This window comes from Chelonia mydas, chromosome 8 (genome assembly GCF_015237465.2).
Source record: "Chelonia mydas isolate rCheMyd1 chromosome 8, rCheMyd1.pri.v2, whole genome shotgun sequence".
In the NCBI taxonomy this organism is placed as follows: domain Eukaryota; kingdom Metazoa; phylum Chordata; order Testudines; family Cheloniidae; genus Chelonia; species Chelonia mydas.
In genome coordinates, this window is record NC_057854.1 from 77,910,022 (window position 1) to 77,928,427 (window position 18,406).

Genomic DNA, 18,406 nt, shown 5'->3' on the forward strand with positions numbered 1-18,406 from the left:
AATATGATTGCTGTATAGGATTTTTTTCTTTATTAGCGCTTTCTTGGGTGTAGCCCACTGTTTACAATGGTCTTTACCCAGGTACTAAATGGGCAAGTTCACACTGAGGTCAATGGTAGTTTTGCCTGAATAAGCCTAGATAACATCCTCAGGATTTGACCCAGTATTTGTTAATACAGTCCTATATATAAAGCAACATTTTTTCTCTAGGTTCTGGGATGGAAGGAACTGCCTCCTGAAAACCCACTCATATCAGCCTATGTAAAAGTATTTGGCCATGAGCTTGCCTTTGCTGAGGTCAACAAGGAGCTCATTCAACAGACAGTGAAGGTATTGATTGCCCCTATTTTTCTGTTTTGTCTGAGGGGCTTCACAGTTTCCTTCCGCTCCTCTGATCCCTCTACTTAACCTTCTGGATCTTTGTCCCTTTGCAGGCTCTGACTGAATCATCAGATAGGCACATGTTAGTGAAGAAAGTGATCAATCAAATCCAAAGAGGCATTGCAGGACAATGGACACAGGCAATATTGGCAGGAGAAGTTCGGCACATTGTCCCTACCTGTGTTGGTCTGCCACTGGAACTTAGTTTATATAGTACTGGTCTGATACACGCTACAGCCAGTGGTGAGTTTTGAAAAGCATCATTTAATGGTTTCACCTCAACACATAGGGATTTCAGAGTTCTAATCCCTGCTCTAACATTAAATCCCTCTGTAGTCTTGGCAAGTCGCCTACCTTCTGTCTCGAGTTCCCGATTTCTAATATGGAGGTAGTAATACATAACTATATCATACGTGGTGTAAGAATTAATTAGCTGGGTATAAATACTGCCCTTGGATACAGATGTGTAACTCCTGATTCATTTCAGTAGGCACTACAAGGGTAAAACTGGGCCCTTAATTCTGTAAGTGTTTTGAAGATGCAAAAGTGCTCCCTAAGTGCTAATTATTATTATTTTAACAAAACTGTCAATTTGGAACCCTTAATATATTGTTTTGCCATTGCTATAATTCTTTTCTATCTCTTTACAGTTGGTGTAAATATGTCCCCCTCTTTATCTGGCACTTTTAAACCTTTGCAGTTCTTTGATGCCAATGTGCAACTTCATGCTGATATCAACCCAAGGTGAGGAAAACTAGGATATATATGTATATAAATATGATGGTATGGTATAATTTTATTGGCAGAGATTTAGGATAGCTGAATTATTTACAAGGGTGAAGCCACGTGTAAGTTATATAGGTCAATCCAAACAGGTGCTGTTAAACCTTTTATTCCACACTACATCATCATGTTCTGTATTTGCCACATACATTACAGAGCATTTAAAAAAATATCCTGGAATTATGGTTTTTTTGTGCCTACACTGCTGGGTGACTTAGTCATCATTAATCCAGGCCTCAGAGCAAACCATATAAATACAGTATCTCTAAACAAGACATAAAATAGCTTTTCTATACCTAAAAAATGCCAAGATTGTAAAGTATGTTATCCCAGACCTTGCAGTGCTATCAGTGTGTGCTGGATCCAAACTGGGAAGCTGGGATTCTACCATGTCTCATAAAGCTTCTATTTCTACCCCTTCAAGGATGAGTGATATCAGATGTAAAGTCATGACATTTTACATATAAAAAAGCTGCTACTGATGCAGCACTAAATATGGTCATTCTGGGCCTCAGGCTAGTGTAATTTTGCCGGGGCGGGCAAGAAAAGAAGAGAAGAAGAAATATTTTTGAGATAGTTGGTTTTTTAAAAATAGCAGCTGTTTGAAAGAGCTCAGAGTTTTCTAATATTAGAATAAGAACTGGGGTGATGGATTAGAACTGAAGAGGGCAGGTGAGGAGGTCTAATGGTCCATGTTAAATTCATTTATCACATGACTCTGCAATTCGTCATCTGGATCTCACCTCCACATATATGATATATCTCTTTATCTGTCAATAGATTGACCTTTTTCCTTTTATAGCAACAAACTCTCATTTCCAAAAAAAGATATTTATATAAAGGGAATTCTACATTTCAAAGTGTGCTTGCTAAGTATATATTTATCGATTTATATGGTTAGGCATGTTTATATTTTCCCTCTCTTTCAGCATATACACTCATACAGTGGCAATGATGGGAATCAATACACAGTACTTTCAGAGTGGTCTTGAATTTCATGCCAAGTTCCGTGCCAACATCCCAATGAAATTTTATGCCAGAATAAACATCAAAGATAAAAGTTTGAAGTTTGAAACAACCCCGTGTCACCAGGAAACTGAACTAGTGACTGCAAGGTACAGCAGTTATATTTAGTTTGTTTAGTTTTAACTCTTCTGTACAATTGATGGTGAATTACTTATTATAAAATGATAAAGACACAGCTTTTTGCTAAGACTTTGCTGTAGTAGGATAGTTATAGAATGCTAAATATTTTCTTTTGCTCACTATGTTCAGGATGTATTTTTTTGTATTCAACTTTACCGGCAATTTCAGTCCTCTGTCATTTAATGGTCCTCATCCTGAAGTCCTGACTCAGGCAATGAAGTCATTGAGGGCTTTGCCTGAGTACTCAGAGTAAGAACTACAGAATCAGGCCCAGTGCACTTCTGGTGGTTAAATACAAGTTAACTTGTAGAGTAATTGCCATTATTGCACTTCTAAATGCCCCTGCCTTTATAATCCTTTGTTTGGCTCATACAGAGCTCAACTACTCTAACGTTTTATTTAGTTAATAATTGTTATGAGCTCATGCTGTTAGCATCTAGAACTATGAAACCGATTAAATCGAACTGTCCCCGTTAAGCAACATACTGTATCAACTCTAATTAACCATAAATAGTCCACTGCAGAGCCATTGTTCAGAACATGATGTGTCTTGAACTATACTCAGCAGGGCAGTAAATTTAAGTTCTGGAGGACTAGTTGAGAGAAGGAGTTCCATAGGTGGGACCTTAGACTGCCAGTGCCCTATCTCCAATCCTTAAGTCATCACAGCTACAGAATGTCTTCAAAACACATCAGTTCATCTCAGCAGTTTTGGTGGGACTTAGGGAGAGAGAGAGTCTCTAAAAGAGCCAGATCCAAAATCATGAAGGGCTTTGCAGTATAGAACCAACACCTTAGATTTCAACCAGAAGCAGATGGGGAGCCAGTGCAGTATATGGACAACAGCTGTAGTGTGCATTTCACTAAGTAGATGAAGGGCAGCGTCAAGGGCAGCTTCAAGTAGAGTGCATTGCAGTTGTCCAATCTGGACATGACAAAGGCAGTATCTGTGGCAAAGTCATCAAGGAGAAGTCATAGATTACCCTTATTATCCACAGATAAAACAAAGTACTCTGAGCCACTATGGTTACATGGGAATCCAACAGCAACAGAGAGCCCCCAACAACCCTGAGATTGTGAACATCTTTTGAAAGGGATGAGTAGACTCCACCAACAAACAGAGCAGTCAAAACCCTTGTTATTTCTTCAGATTGCTTTCTTCTGCCAAGCATCAACTCTATCTCTTCTGGATTAAAAATAGCAGGCCTGTGAAAAATCAGAATAGAATAAAATATATTATTGATAGAGCCATTTACAAGTAGTGTATCATGCCTATCCCCACAGGACTAAACTTTATGCTATTTCAAGAAATGTGGAAGAGATAACTTCAGCAAAGAGATTGTTAGTTCTACCAGAAGAAGCTGTATTGGATATCTCCGAGCAACGTTTTAAATCGGCAGAAAGGACTTCAAGAAATGGTGCCACAACGGTAATTAACACTCCTGTATTTGTATATTATAGATAGATAGATAATGGATGGATGGATAGATAATAGATGGTCTAGGTGGATGGATAGATGGATAGATAGATAGATAGATAATGGATCTGATTTTCAGAAGTGCTGAGCTCCCATAACTCCCGTTGAAGTCAATGGGACTTAGGTGTTCAGACCATTTGAAATCAGTCTTCATATACATCGCTGCAGTAGAATTTAATGGGCCAAGTGATGGAATTCTTACTCTTCGTCTGCTCATTCCTCTGTTCTGTGCAGAGCAGACCCTAAGTGTACAGATCTGGCTGTTTCTTCACAGTAGGAGGGATCATCCATAACCATGGGGCTCTCTTCCTCTTCCCAGTACCTCATAGAGAGGCTTCCCTGGGCCATCAGATCCACATGGAAGGTGTAGGCCTCAGGCAGGATGGAGAGGGCAGGGAACAGGATGTGCATTTTGCTTCCCAAGCCCTGTGGGAATCAGTGCAAATGGTAACACAGCCCCAGGCTCTGCTTTGCTAAGTGCCCTTCGTGCTTGGGAATCCCCTTTAGGCGGGGGGCCAGCTGCTGCTTGGGAGTCCTGCACCAGTTTTTGAGTCACTTTTGCTCCCTCTCCAATTCCCCTTAAACCTGCCATGTTTCTGTTTAATGCAGCAAAGAACAGCTTCTGACGGGATGTCCGAGACATATTCCTATGGCTCAGAAGAGGAATTTTACCACAGAGCTGGAGGAAGATCTTATGCACTAGTCTTTTGTAGCAAATTACATAGTTTGGGTTGCCAAACCTGTCTTAACCTTCAGTTACGAGATGCTGCTTTCTTAAAAGATACATTTCTACACAGATTGGTTGGAGAGGGTGAAATCAAATTAGTTTTAAAACCAGGTATCGTATTATGCACAAAATTTTCCGTTTCTCCACATCAGTACAACTAAAGCAGTATGCATTAAAACTTAATGCATGTGTCTGCTGTTTAGTCCGTACAGCTGCTGCTATTGACAAAATACAGCTGGAGATTCAGGCAGGATCTAGAGCAGCTTTCAGAATAATCCAGCTGGTAACCCTAGTGTCAGAGGAAGATGATGATTCAACTCCAGATGACGTGGTTCAAACGAAACTGAAGAAGATCCTAGGAATTGAAAGTATATTTAAGGTAATTGACTTGGTTTGAAATGAAAGATAATTGAACAACAACAAAAAATCCCATTCAACGAAACAAAATAAATGGTCCTACAAAATTAGAGGGAAATCTGCAGGAAAAAAACAGAGTTTGATTTAGTTAGAACTGTAAATATTTTCTGAGGAGTAAAAAAGTATATGCTGAAGGGACAGTGCGAGGTAGTTTAGACTTGTTAAACTAAAAAGGAAGGAAAGAAGAGTTAAAAGCTTAATCAAATCAGACCTATTCAGTATCTTATTATTACATTTCAAATAAAGAAGTTGTTTGTTGGTTGTTTTTTGGCTTTCACCAAGAAGGTTGGTGGTGATTTGACGTCTAACGTAGTGAATGCCAGTGAAAATGAGGTAGGATCAGAAGAGATTAAAATAGGGAAAGAACAAGTTAAAAATTACTTGGACAAATTAGATGTCTTCAAGTCACCAGGGCCTGATGAAATGCATCCTAGAATACTCAAGGAGTTGACTGAGGAGATATCTGAGCCATTAGCGATTATCTGTGAGAAGTCATGGAAGACGGGAGAGATTCCAGAAGACTGGAAAAGGGCAAATATAGTGCCCATCTATAAAAAGGGAAATAAGGACAACCCGGGGAATTACAGACCAGTCATCTTAACTTCTGTACCCGAAAAGATAATGGAACAAATAATTAAGCAATTAATTTGCCAAAATCTAGAGGATAATAAGGTGATAGGTAACAGTCAGCATGGATTTGTAAAAAACAAATCTTGTCAAACCAACCTGATAGCTTTCTTTGACAGGGTAACAAGACTTGTGGATGGGGGGAAATGGTAGATGCTGTATAACTTGACTTTAGTAAAGCTTTTGATACTGTCTCACATGACCATCTCATAAACAAACTAAGGAAATGCAACCTAGATTGAGCTACTATAAGGTGAGTGCAAAACTGGTTGGAAAACTGTTCCCAGAGAGTAGTTATCAGTGGTTCACAGTCAGGCTGGAAGGGCATAATGAGTGGGATCCCGCAGGGATCAGTTCTGGGTCCAGTTCTGTTCAATATCTTCATCAGTGATTTAGATAATGGCATACAGAGTACACTTATAAAGTTTGCAGATGATAACAAGCTGGGCGGGATTGCAAGTGCTTTGGAAAATAGGATTGAAATTCAAAATGATCTGGACAAACTGGAGAAATGGTCTGAAGTAAATAGGATGAAATTCAGTAATGACAAATGCAAAGTACTCCTTTTAGGAAAGAACAATCAGTTGCAAACACATAAAATGGGAAATGACTGCCTAGGCAGGAGTACTGCGGAAAGGGATCTGGAGGTCATAGTGGACCACAAGCTAAATATGAGTCAACAGTGTAGTGCTGTTGCAAAAAAAGTTAACATCATTCTGGGATGTATTAGCAGGAGTGTTGTAAGCAAGACAAAAGAAGTAATGCTTCCGCTCTACTCCACTCTGATTAGGCCTCAGTTCTGGGTGCCACATCTCAGGAAGGATGTGGACAAATTGGAGAGAGTCCAGAGAGAAGCAACAAAAATGATTAAAGGTCTATAAAACATGACCTATGAGGGAAGACTGAAAAAAATGGGTTTGTTTAGTCTGGAAAAAAGAAGATTGAGAGGGGACATGATAACAGTTTTCAAGTATGTAAAAGGTTGTTACAAGGAGGAGGAAGAAATTTTTTTTTCCTCTTAACCTCTGGTGATAGGACAAGAAGCAATGGGCTTAAATTGCAGCAAGGGAGGTTTAGGTTGGACTTTAGGAAAAAATTCCTGTCAGGGTGGTTAAGCACTGGAACAAATTGCTGAGGGAAGTTGTGGAATCTCTATCACTGGAGATTTTTAAGAGCAGGTTAGACAAACACCTGTCAGGGATGGTCTAGATAATACTTAGTCCCGCCTTGAGTGCAGGGGACTGGACTAGATGACCTCTCAAGGTCCCTTCCAGTTCTATGATTCTATACTTTGAAACATTCCCTCTCAGTATTTACAACGCAAACATTGCAGCATTGTGCTAGTATATGACGAGATACAGAATGTGAACTTGACTGTGCTACATAGGAGGATGAGAGCCAAGGAAGCAGTGTGGAGATCTTGGGCTTCCAAAAAGCTTCTCCTATGTCCTGTGGATATCCTGCATCTGAAAGGCTAGGTTTATGGGGCAAAGTGCCCCGTTCGTCAAGAGGCAGGGCTAACCCTGCCAAATGATTTGGAGGAAGAATCACAAAATCTCCTGTCCCTTCGATGGATATTTCCAACATAGGGGAATAGGAGGCCTGAACGTTATATAATTCCCAAAGCAATGAAGCTATTATTCCTGGAAAGTCAAGAACATGCAGGTGGCTTTAAATTCAATAACATTGCACTGAATATGATGGGAAAATGAATTTTTAAAAATCTGCCTCACTAACTGATACAATTCTTCAAAGTAACATTTGATTGGACTTGCAGGCTGCAAACAGAAGTGCGCATCAGCACCTTAAGAAGCAGGCTGCCAAGAAAGATAAAGTCAAAATTGCAGAAATTCGCACAGATCCAGCTGCTAAATATCAATCCAGCTCATCCTCATCGTTGTCCTCATCATCATCTTCCTCCTCCTCCTCCTCTTCTGTTGGTGACAAATACAGGAATACAGACATGAAAGACAAAACATGGCAACCTAGACAAAGAGAAGGAAGCAGCAGCAGCGACAGCAGCAGGAGCAGGAGCAGTGACAGTAGTAACAGCAGAAGCTGCAGTAGCGATGAAGAGGATCATGCTGCAAACAAGGAACAGCAAGGGAAAAGTGACAAACCAGTGAGGAGCTGTAGCAGCAGCAGTGACAGCGAGTATTCCAAACAGCAGGTAACTCATTCGGACTCTTAAGTCTGTATGAATTATACTTCTGGTAATTGTTACGTTACTTTATGCACTTTGTTATAATAAATCAGGAAATTATGCATTATGAATTAATTATATAAGGACCAATTCGGCCCCGTCACAGGAGTAACTTCACTGAATTGAATGAGAGTTACACTCACATAACTGAGGGCAGAATTAGACCTAGAGAGTTCAGTGGCATTAGTAGAATTTACTCTTACTTCCCTCTTTATACAAGAGAGTTTATACAGAGAGTGAGGCTGGAAATTAGAAGCATATGGAGCACTGGGCAAAGTAATAAAAATATATTGTACAGTATTGCTCTCTGCCATCATGGGGATAGATTAGGTGACCTAATATAGATCTCTTCCATCTCTAACTTCTGAGATTCTTTGAGTAACTCAGATTTGAGTGTTGCGTATATTTTATTACTGAAATTATTACCTAATATTTTGCCATATTTTGTGCTGCACCTTTTGGAGCAGTAACCCAAAGTAGCTTTTATGGGAGTCAACACTGCCACGGATTTCCATCTATTGTAAAATTCTGATACTAGTAAAGGAAAGATATAATTAGTGAGTTATTATATTAAATAATATAATTAAATAATATATAAATTATTATAACTCTCTTTCTTGCTAGTGTAGAAGTACTGTGCCTTGGGTTGTCACTGAATAGCTCTTACTACTATGTCCAATAAAGGTGGGTTAACGGAACCTAACAGATATGCTTGCACATGATGCATAGTGCATTACTAAGTGAGTAGTCCCATTAAAATAAATGGGACCACTTGTGAAGTGCTACTCAACATGTATAAAAGTATCTGAATCAGGCCTATAGCAATTTCTGGTTTGTGTTGTCAGCAGATTGCATCCTGTACTGCTTAGGTCCTGATTCTGCTGTCCTGATGCATGTGTAGTAGAGCCTTTCTCTGCAGGTAGTTCCATTCATCTCAACAAGGCCGTGGGTAAAATTTTCAACAGCACCTAAGTGATTTAGGAACCAAAGTCCTATCTTCAAAAGTGACATAGACATTTAGGAACCTATGTTCCACTGAAAGTTAATGGGACTTGGGGACGTTTGAAAATTTTATCCTATGTGCATAGTCAGGTATTACACAATGTAAGAATGACAGACAGCATCTGGACCTTAATGAACATAATGTTTTCTCTGTGCAGTGTAAATATGCTGAACAGATCTGTTTGTTGACATAAATTATTATGGTTTTAAAAGTTAAAATGTATTTGTTTAAGAAGGCAGTTATTTTATTAACTAAATTTCAGTTTGGTACAATGAAAGAATCTGATCCTGTGCTGTTTGATTTCATTATGAGTTTTGAATGAATAAAGAATGCAGGCTCAATCCCAAATCTTGTTAATCTAAAAGATCTGTTCTTTGTCAGGTCACATTTCTATTCCATGTTTCCTTCTGTTAGACTGAAATTGCTCTTGTAAAAGATTTTTTCCATTATTGTTTTACTTGTTTAGGGTTTGATCCTGCTCCCCTGGAAGTCAATGGCAAAACTCCCAATGACTTCAATGGGCTGGATCACATGCTTAAAGGATTTCCCAGTATTTCTGGATAGGATTCTGCCGAATACTGCACACAGCATGTTTTTTTTAATAAAGACCATTCCTTTAACAAATATTAATTTATGTGACATGCAGTGTAGTACTTTACTTTACTTTTAAAAATGATCCAACTGACTTTTTCTCCTGTGACTTTAGCCTAAATTCTTGGGAGACAGTAAACCTCCAATACTGGCTGTTATTCTTCGTGCTGTTCGAAATGACAGAAAGCTGGCAGGCTTCCAGCTTGTGTTGTACACAGACTTGCACTCCACAACACCCAGGATACAAGTGTTTGTGTCAAACATCTCAGAATCAAGTATATGGAAACTCTGCGCTGATGCTTCAATAGTAAATTCTTACAAAGCAGTGGTAAGGTTCAAACATAATCTGACCAACAGTAAATGTTTTATATTGATATTACTATGTTTTTATATTTTAAATTGAAAATAAAAGTAATTATTCCTCTCTCTTAGGGTTATCTAAAATGGGGTCAGGATTGCCAGGACTACAGGATTGCTGGAAAAGTTGTAACTGGCCAATTTGCTGATTACCCAGCCACACAGATCAAGCTAGAGTGGCCTAAAGTTCCTTCAAGAATCAAAATAGCTGCAAGATGGTGAGATTTGACTCATCATTTTTTGAAATCTAAATTCTTTACTTATTTTACAACATAATCAAACTTGGAGAATGCATATTCAGCAATGAGCGTTCAACCATTACAGGCGCAATCCTGCAGTTCCCACACAGGCAAAACTCCTGAATGTGGAAATTTTCGAAGGATCAGACCACACATTGGTCTCTCCTATTTTATTTAGTCTCCAATTCACTTTTTTTTTAGTGTAATCCTTAGCATGAGTCTCTCTTAGAGCAGCACAATAGGTCCATTTGAAACACAAAGTTCATTAAATACTGATTAGAGTACATTAATGTGGCAGGTTTCAGAGTCGTAGCTGTGTTAGTCTGTATCAGCAAAAAAACCGAGGAGTACTTGTGGCACCTTAGAGACTAACAAATTTATTTGGGCATAAGCTTTCGTGGGCTGAAACCCACTACATGAAAAAATGGGTGTTGCCATAGCAACCGTAACGAGACCAATTAATTAAGGTGGGCTATTATCAGTTTTTCAATTCTGCAGTTTCTCAAGAAACTGCAGAATTGGAATTAATTTGCAAACTGGACACCATAAAATTAGGCTTGAATAAAGACTGGGAGTGGATGGGTCATTACACAAAGTAAAACTATTTCCCCATGCTAATTTTTCCCCGTACTGTTACTCACACCTTCTTGTCAACTGTTTGAAATGGGCCATCCTGATTATCACTACAAAAGGTTTTTTTCTCCTGCTGATAATAGCCCACCTTAATTAATTGGTCTTGTTACAGTTGGTATGGCAACACCCATTTTTTCATGTAGTGGGTTTCATTTTTTCATGTGTATATATATATCTTCCTACTGTATTTTCCACTGCATGCATACGATGAAGTGCGTTTTAGCCCACGAAAGCTTATGCCCTAATAAATTTGTTAGTCTCTAAGGTGCCACAAGTACTCCTCGTTTTTTAATTAATGTGGCAATGATTATAAGAAAATGGTGCATTGCTAGATTCAGAATAGGTTTCTTTTATGGGTTCACAGCCACACTACAGTGGGGTTTTTTCAATGTTGTCCAACATGGAGACACACAGATGGCAACTTCTCTTGACACCTGAATACATACATGTACATGTTAGTTAGAGACACTGGGATAGTAGCTGCCTGGTTAACAAATTACCACCAGATGCTTGAGGAGAACATAGTTTAAACTAGGTTGGATTACTTGGTTAGGCTGATATCTGCTCTTGCTACCCTAGATAGAAACTATCCAATGGGATACCTGGAAAATTCTGTTCTGAATGCATTTTTTCATGTACAATACATGCACTTATTGTGGAGGATGAACAGGGGACTGAGTGTAACAGAGTTCATTCTTATTCTTTTGGAGGCAACACTTGTTTTGAGGCAATTTTTTGTATTGCTTATTTAGGACCCAAACCTATAATAGGGACTGATGATGAGGTCCTCATCTTTTCACAGTGAGAATCCAAGTGAGTGTAAGGGCCCATGCTAATGCATCCTGTTAACACATAGTGGGGCTTTAATAAAAAGCTGTCTGTTTTTTAGGTATTTAATGGATTGGGGGTACCCAATTCTCAACATTGAATGTCTTTAACGCCGCTTGGCTATCCCACCCCGCTTACTGCATGCTGCCATGCGGCCTCCTGAATTCAGTAGCAATTTTCAGTGTTTTTGATACTGCTGCCTCTCCTGCCCTGCACAGTACCACATACTAACATGCACTGCTTGGTGACAGGCTTGCTCTGTAACCGATGCCAAATACAGCATTTACTTCATTATGAGTGTTTTGGTATGAATGGAATTTAAATAAAACTCTCCACAGAAAATCAATTACATCACTTATTCCCTCTTCCAGGTTTTACACATTTGTTCCAGGAGTTGCATACATGTTTGGATTTTCCCAAAGGGAACAGAACAATCCCTCTCAACAGGCTACTCTGGTTGTGGCTCTAACTTCTCCAAGAACCTGTGATGTTGCTCTCAAGCTACCTGATGTAAATATTTTACTTTTTTTATTTTTTTTAAAAAGAGGTTTGCCAGAGAATTTAGCGCTCGCAAAATTGAAGGTTAAGAGTTTTGGCTTGAGCCACAAATATTTTTTTCAGTTTATATAAACAGGAATAAACTCCTATTCTACGCTCTTGCTGCTTTTACATAATTTTGTTTCATAATAAAAATATCTTGTAATTGACTTTTCCCTACTCAAATGGATAAAAAAACAAATCAGCAAATAAAATAGCGCCAGCCTAACAAATACACAAAGAAACAAACAACTAACTAACTAACAAAAAACAGTTCAGCCTTCAGAGTACCACCTCCCCAAATATCCGGGAAGAGAATAGCATGCTTGGAAGGTTGACAAATCCAGGCTCTGTTGGGCCAAGAACAGGGAGAACACATTACTGTTGAGGACCCCTGACAGATAATGTCCTATCAGCAGCCCTTTCAAAATGATATAGCTCCAGTCTGAGGCTTCACTGATCTTGACTCTGGTAGTTCAGACCTGGGAAGTTCCTCTCTCATGTAAACAGGTCCCAGGCCATTTGGGCAGTGGAGGTTTGTGGTATATGTTTCCTCAAAGAGCTCCATTAATGAACCTCAGAGCTAATCTACATCACCTTTTGTTATTCCAGAGACTTCATATGTACCACCTGTGCAGTCATTGTGTAGTGTAGACAAATAGGGACTTCCATTCCTTTTCACTTGTGACCCATGTAGATTTCGATCAGTGAAAAGATAATGCATAACACGGCCCCCTTTGAATAGTACCATAAAAATATTGGTTTTGCAGAAATTTGGCATAGTCTATATTCTAATCTGTTTTCTGTTTCCTTTTCAGCTCACAATTTATGACAGAGACATTAGCCTTCCACTGCCACTCCCTTTAGATCCACATATATCAACTTCAGTGCTGCAGTATCCTGCTTGGAATTTCTTCACTAAAATACCATCCTCAGTCATTGACAGTCTTAAAGGTCAGTAATTAATCATCTTCAAAGGCATGCACTAATATCCTCATTTTTTTTTCATTACTTGGAATTATTTTACATTTATTAAAAAATAAATTGAACTGCAAATAAAAACTTTACATCTATAATCAAGGTGAGCTAGGTTGCACAGGTGTAAATGAGAGCAGAATTTGGCTCAGTGTACCATATGTTGTACTAATGACTACAAATATTCAAATCTAGGTCAGGAATTAAGGTTTGATTCTGCCCATTGACAGCAGTGAAAAACACACATTCTCCCAAATTTGCACATTATTTTGTGTCAGATTCATTATCTCTTAAGAATCCTGGGATAAAATTAGATTGGAATGTATGGCCAAGATTTACAAGTGATCAATCATTTTGAGTACTTCAGTGTTTGGGCAAGCAGCTTTAGACTCCTTAAAGAGCACCCAAAATCACTTCTGCAAATCTTGGCCATAATCTCACCTCCTTTATTTGTGTTTTTAAGGGTTTACTTTTTCAATAATGAAATATTAAGGACCCAGTTGTGCGATCCTTTCTCAGGTAAAATCTTCAATGAAAGGGCCAAATTATGCACTGGTGCAAATGGACACAATTCATCTGAAGTCAATAGATTTGTATCACAGCTGAATTTGGCCCAATGTGGAGGACTGCAGAACTGGTCTCTACATTTGTTTCAGAAACTTAATAAGAAAACATATAGGAGCCAATTCTGCTCTCAGTTACACGACCATAAACCCACTGGGACAAATTCCCATGATTTTACTTTATTGACGTCAAAGCTGATTAGAGCTGGTAGGAAAATTTCTGAGAATGCCATTTCAGTGAAAAGTGGGTTGGGGAGAATGCTGATATTCTGAGGATTTGGTTTTAACCAGCACTAATCCAGATAAAACTCAGTATAATCAATAAAGCCATATAAGATGTCAAATACTCTGTCATGGAACTCCATCTTCTGGTGCTACTTCTCTGAAGTCAATGATGTGGTAATTATTATTAACATGGTGAGATAAATTCTGCTCTCATTTACATCACATCAAGGTTACTGTGGTCAATAGGCCAAATTTATAGGATTGCACCAGAGCAAGTAAGAGCAGAATTTATCTCAGTGTTCGTAATGGTCATATTTCTGCTTGCCTGTGTGCAGTGCTGGGCCAAATGCTGCTCTCACACTGGAGCCAATATGAAATTATTCAATAGAATGGGGTTACTTTGAATTTATGCTAGCGTCGGCAAGAACAGAAACTGGCCGAACAAATTAAAAAAAAAATTACTACATTTGAACACCTAAAATGAAAAAAGCTCACTAATGGTGGGCTTTTTTTTCAGGTCATTGTTCAGTCTCCCAGAACATGATCACAACCTTCAATGAAGTTGAATTCAACTACTCAATGCCTGCAAATTGCTACCATGTCTTGGCCCAAGATTGTAGCCCAGAACTGAAATTCCTGGTGATGATGAAGAAAGCTGAAGAGTCTGCTGACCTTAAAGCAATCAATATCAAACTTGCCAGTCAGTAAGTAATTCCAGAGAATGTGGCAATTAGATGCTAAAATGATCACAAGGGAATTTGAGGATTAAAGGGGATTGATAATGGCAGAGGGCCCATCCAATGGCTATTGAAGTCAATTGAAAGACACCCAGAGCTTTACACCTGTAGGTCACTTTTTTAAATGCAACTGAGGTTTGTACTAATCAAAAATCTTTAGCACCTGACAGCTGTTCATTAAACTATGAGAAATTAGTTGGTTGTCTCAGTCCAGTTCTTAGGGAGCAAGTACAAGGATTGCAATTATACTAGTTAGCATCCTGCTTGACAATCTCGGCAGAGCGGACACGTTTGAATGTAGGTGGAAACTGAACTACTCTCTCATTTTAGAGGTGATCCGTTATTTGATGCCTAATGTTCCACATCTATAATCAAGTCAATTTAGGACACACATTGTCTTATATTGCAGCAGCAACTGTGCAGAATTGCACACTGTAATAGAAAAGTTTGATATTATAAAGTGTATATGATTATGTACCACAAAAAACAATAAGGGAGATTTGTCCTTTATTTCCTTGAAATGTAGGTGGTCTCCTCTAGTATAAGGTATAAGTTGGGGCAGCATAGGGAAGCTTACAGTGTGCTGTACCTGTTTTGTGGCAAAATAAAAGGTTGCAGGCTCCAAGTCTGTCGGTTTAGCACAGTGGTTCTCAAACTTTTGTACTGGTGACCCCTTTCACACAGCAAGCCTCTGAGTGTGAACCCCTTTATAAATTAAAAACACTTTTTTTATATTGAACATTATTATAAATGCTGGAGGTGAATTGTGGTTTTGGGGTGGAGGCTGACAGCTCACGACCCCCCATGTAATAACCTCGTGACCCCCTGATGAGTCACGACCCCCCAGTTTGAGAATCCCTGGTCTAGCACCTTTTGCACTAGGGGCGTTCTCTGTGACAGTGGAGAATTTTTCCATTCCCTTGTCATTTCATGCATCCTGGAGGTGTTCCTCTAGGAAACATCCACCGACTCCTCACAGAGCAGTGGGTGCTGTCTGGGGTTCCCTGCTCGCTGTCCCCATACAGTGCCCTTGTTTTACACTTTGGACCTGCATTCCCATTCCTGTTTGTATTATGTTTTGTCCCAAGTAATCATTTGTATCCTGGATCTTATGGTCCCTTTCTCACCTGATGGGGATGAGCCTTTAGTTTGGTGGGCTCTGCCTACTGCTCCCTAGAATTCAAATAGGCTATCACCTTTCAGGAGTGGTGAGCTCATTTGGGAACATTTGAAAAAAGTGACTGAATCTCCATTCTTATGGATCATTTTTATTTTAAAGTGGTAATTTAATAAGGAAACAGTCTTTTATTTTCTGACTCTGTTAAAATTCTTATTTAAACATTATGAACAGTGTATCATGATTGCTAAAATATTTTGGGGGAACTAAACTGTTTATGGTAAATGTAATGTCTAAATAAAATTTTAAAACATATTTTTCCTGGGGAAAAATGCTACAATATGTAGTATTTTCAGATAATTAGATCATAATTTTGCCACAGAGAACCCAATTTTCTTGTGGAATGTGGAGCACCATCAACTCACTTTAATTATTATAGAAGTATCTGTTTAGCTCCTATAGTGTGTTGGGGTACTTCACTTCAGGGTAGTAAAGGAACTCAGGACCCTGCAGGGTCAGAGCTACAGTGTTTATGAATTGTGAGTTAACTAGCACAAAAGGGAAACATTCCTTTAAACCAGGGGTGGGCAAACTTTTTGGCCCTAGGGCCACATCTGGGTATGGAAATTGTATGGTGGGCCATGAATGCTCACTAAATTGGGGGTTGGGGTGAGGGAGGGGGTGAGGGCTGTGGCTGCAGGCTCTGGGGTGGGGCAAGAAATGATTTCAGAGTGTGGGAGGGGGCTCCGGGCTGGGACAGCAGGTTAGGGTGTGGGGGGGTGGTGAGGGCTCCGGCTGGGCGTGCGGGCTCTGGGGTTGGGCTGGGGATGAGGGGTTTGGGATGCGGGAGGCTGGGACTGAGGGATTCGGAGGGCAGGAGGGGGTTGGGGTATGGGAGGAGGTCAGGGGTGCAGGCTCCAGGCAGCACTTACCTCAAGCAGCTCCTGGAAGCAGCGGTATGTCCCCACTCCAGCTCCTAGGCAGAGGCACGGCCAGGCAGCTCTGCGCGCTGCCCCGTCTGCAGTCACCGCCCCAGGAGCTCTCATTGGCTGCAGTTCCCAGCCAATGGGAGCTGCAGGGGCAGCACGCGGAGCTACCTGGCCGCCCCATGCATAGGAGCCGGAGGAAGGACATGCTGCTGCTTCCAGGAGCTGCGCAGAGCCACAGCACATGTGGAGCGGGGCAAGCCCCCGACCCCACTCCCCAGTGGGAGCTCGAGGGCTGAATTAAAAGATCTGATGGGTTGGACCGTAGTTTGCAGGCCTTAGTTTGCCCACCCCTACTTTAAACTAATTTTGTTCTGTTTTTAAAGTGAGATTGACATGTATCCTTCAAATGGACTCATCCAGCTGATGATTAATGGTGTTCAAACCCCAGCACAGATTCTCCCATACACATCTAATTCTGGTACGTGACACAGAATATTTTATATTGCATTTAATCTTTCCTGCTATATATTTGAAGAAGAAAGAGGGAGAACCACACCAGGCACGTCAGCCCCATAAATGTAGCAGCAGTATTTTAATTAAAACCTAACAATATTATCAGACTTGTGGCTGGGGAATAATATTTAAGAGCGTGGTTCTGCAGAACTCTCTCAGGATAAAATTCACCCTGATCTAGAGAGCCTGACTAAGGCCCTCGGCACTACTTAAGAATTCCATTGGCGGTAGGCAAGGAACAGACAGACCATGACAGAGGAATGTGTACAGGGTGGCCTGTGCACCCTCTGCATGCCACACTGTGATTCTTTGCACTGGCTCCACCAAGACTGTTTTGGAGGGCAGCAAAAAAGATGGGCAAAAAACAGGGACACTGGATCTGCATAATCTTGTACCCGAGTTTATCCAAAAACATAAATATATTGTTTGGGTAAAATGAAACTTTTCATTCCACCCAAAATGAAAAGGTTTCAAGCATTTGTAAACATTATTGATTTTTTTTAACAATAAAAATTGAAGATTTTGATTCAAAAAGTCATTTTAAATAAAACATTTCATTTTGAAAATGTTGAAATCAAACGTTTTGATTTTTTTTTTTAGTTTTTTTCCTGACCAAAACAGTTTGGCAAAACTGACATGGATTTGTTAAATGTTTTGAAGCCAAATCTGCATTTTTTTGCCCCAAAAGTTTTTTGTACAAAAAATTAGCCCAGCTCTATTTGTCGAAATGGAGCAATAGAGTTACAGCAGCTACAGTATTGCAGCATCTTGGCTAACATATTGGCCACCGTGTGGGGTGGGGGGGTGTTGCCAAGTGTCTCTGGGATTCTGCCAGAGCAGTGGTCATTTTTAATTGTGTCCCATTCCTGTTCTGCATGCCTGGACTCTAGGCAATTGGCACAATCTGATCCCATATTTTTTATTATAGTTTCCAATATTTATGTTTTCTGATTTGGGGGTGTTTGTTTGTTTGAAACAAATAATGGCTCACTTAAACAGTTAAAATGGATCGTATTGGTGTTTTAAAAATTATTTCCCACAAATTATATTAAAAAATTTGCTTCTTTCTGTGGCATGCAGCCAGAACAATGTTAGAGCATGCCATTCCTCTCCATAGACAACTGTCATCACTATAGGAATTGTACAGGTTGACTGTATTCAGTGTATATTTTATAACAGCTATTCCCAAATTGATTTAATATGTAACAATTACTGTGTTATTCCCTGATCCTGCAATCAGATCTCTTGACAAAGACCCTCATTGGACCTGCTTGCAGGATCAGAGCCTAACAAAGTAATATTAATTTGGCACCTTTACTTATTTGGGGTTTTGTACAGGAGCTGAGGTACTCATTTGCCAATCTGATTTCAGGATTGAGGTTTTAGAGACTTGTCAAT

At 39.7% G+C, this 18,406-nt stretch overlaps 1 protein-coding gene across 1 annotated transcript in view; it reads left to right on the forward strand.

Annotated features, from left to right (window-relative positions):
- The window catches only part of LOC102933140 (vitellogenin-2), a 35,261-nt gene that overhangs the window by 14,232 nt on the left and 2,623 nt on the right, over nt 1–18,406 (forward strand). The window contains exons 16-29 of the mRNA XM_007068771.3: nt 211–330; nt 435–624; nt 1,032–1,125; nt 2,094–2,279; nt 3,595–3,739; nt 4,397–4,625; nt 4,718–4,893; nt 7,336–7,728; nt 9,471–9,683; nt 9,788–9,930; nt 11,784–11,922; nt 12,768–12,903; nt 14,230–14,416; nt 16,879–16,973. Of these exons, the coding sequence (XP_007068833.2) occupies nt 211–330; nt 435–624; nt 1,032–1,125; nt 2,094–2,279; nt 3,595–3,739; nt 4,397–4,625; nt 4,718–4,893; nt 7,336–7,728; nt 9,471–9,683; nt 9,788–9,930; nt 11,784–11,922; nt 12,768–12,903; nt 14,230–14,416; nt 16,879–16,973 (2,446 nt within the window). The remainder of the gene's footprint in view (nt 1–210; nt 331–434; nt 625–1,031; nt 1,126–2,093; nt 2,280–3,594; nt 3,740–4,396; nt 4,626–4,717; nt 4,894–7,335; nt 7,729–9,470; nt 9,684–9,787; nt 9,931–11,783; nt 11,923–12,767; nt 12,904–14,229; nt 14,417–16,878; nt 16,974–18,406) is intronic.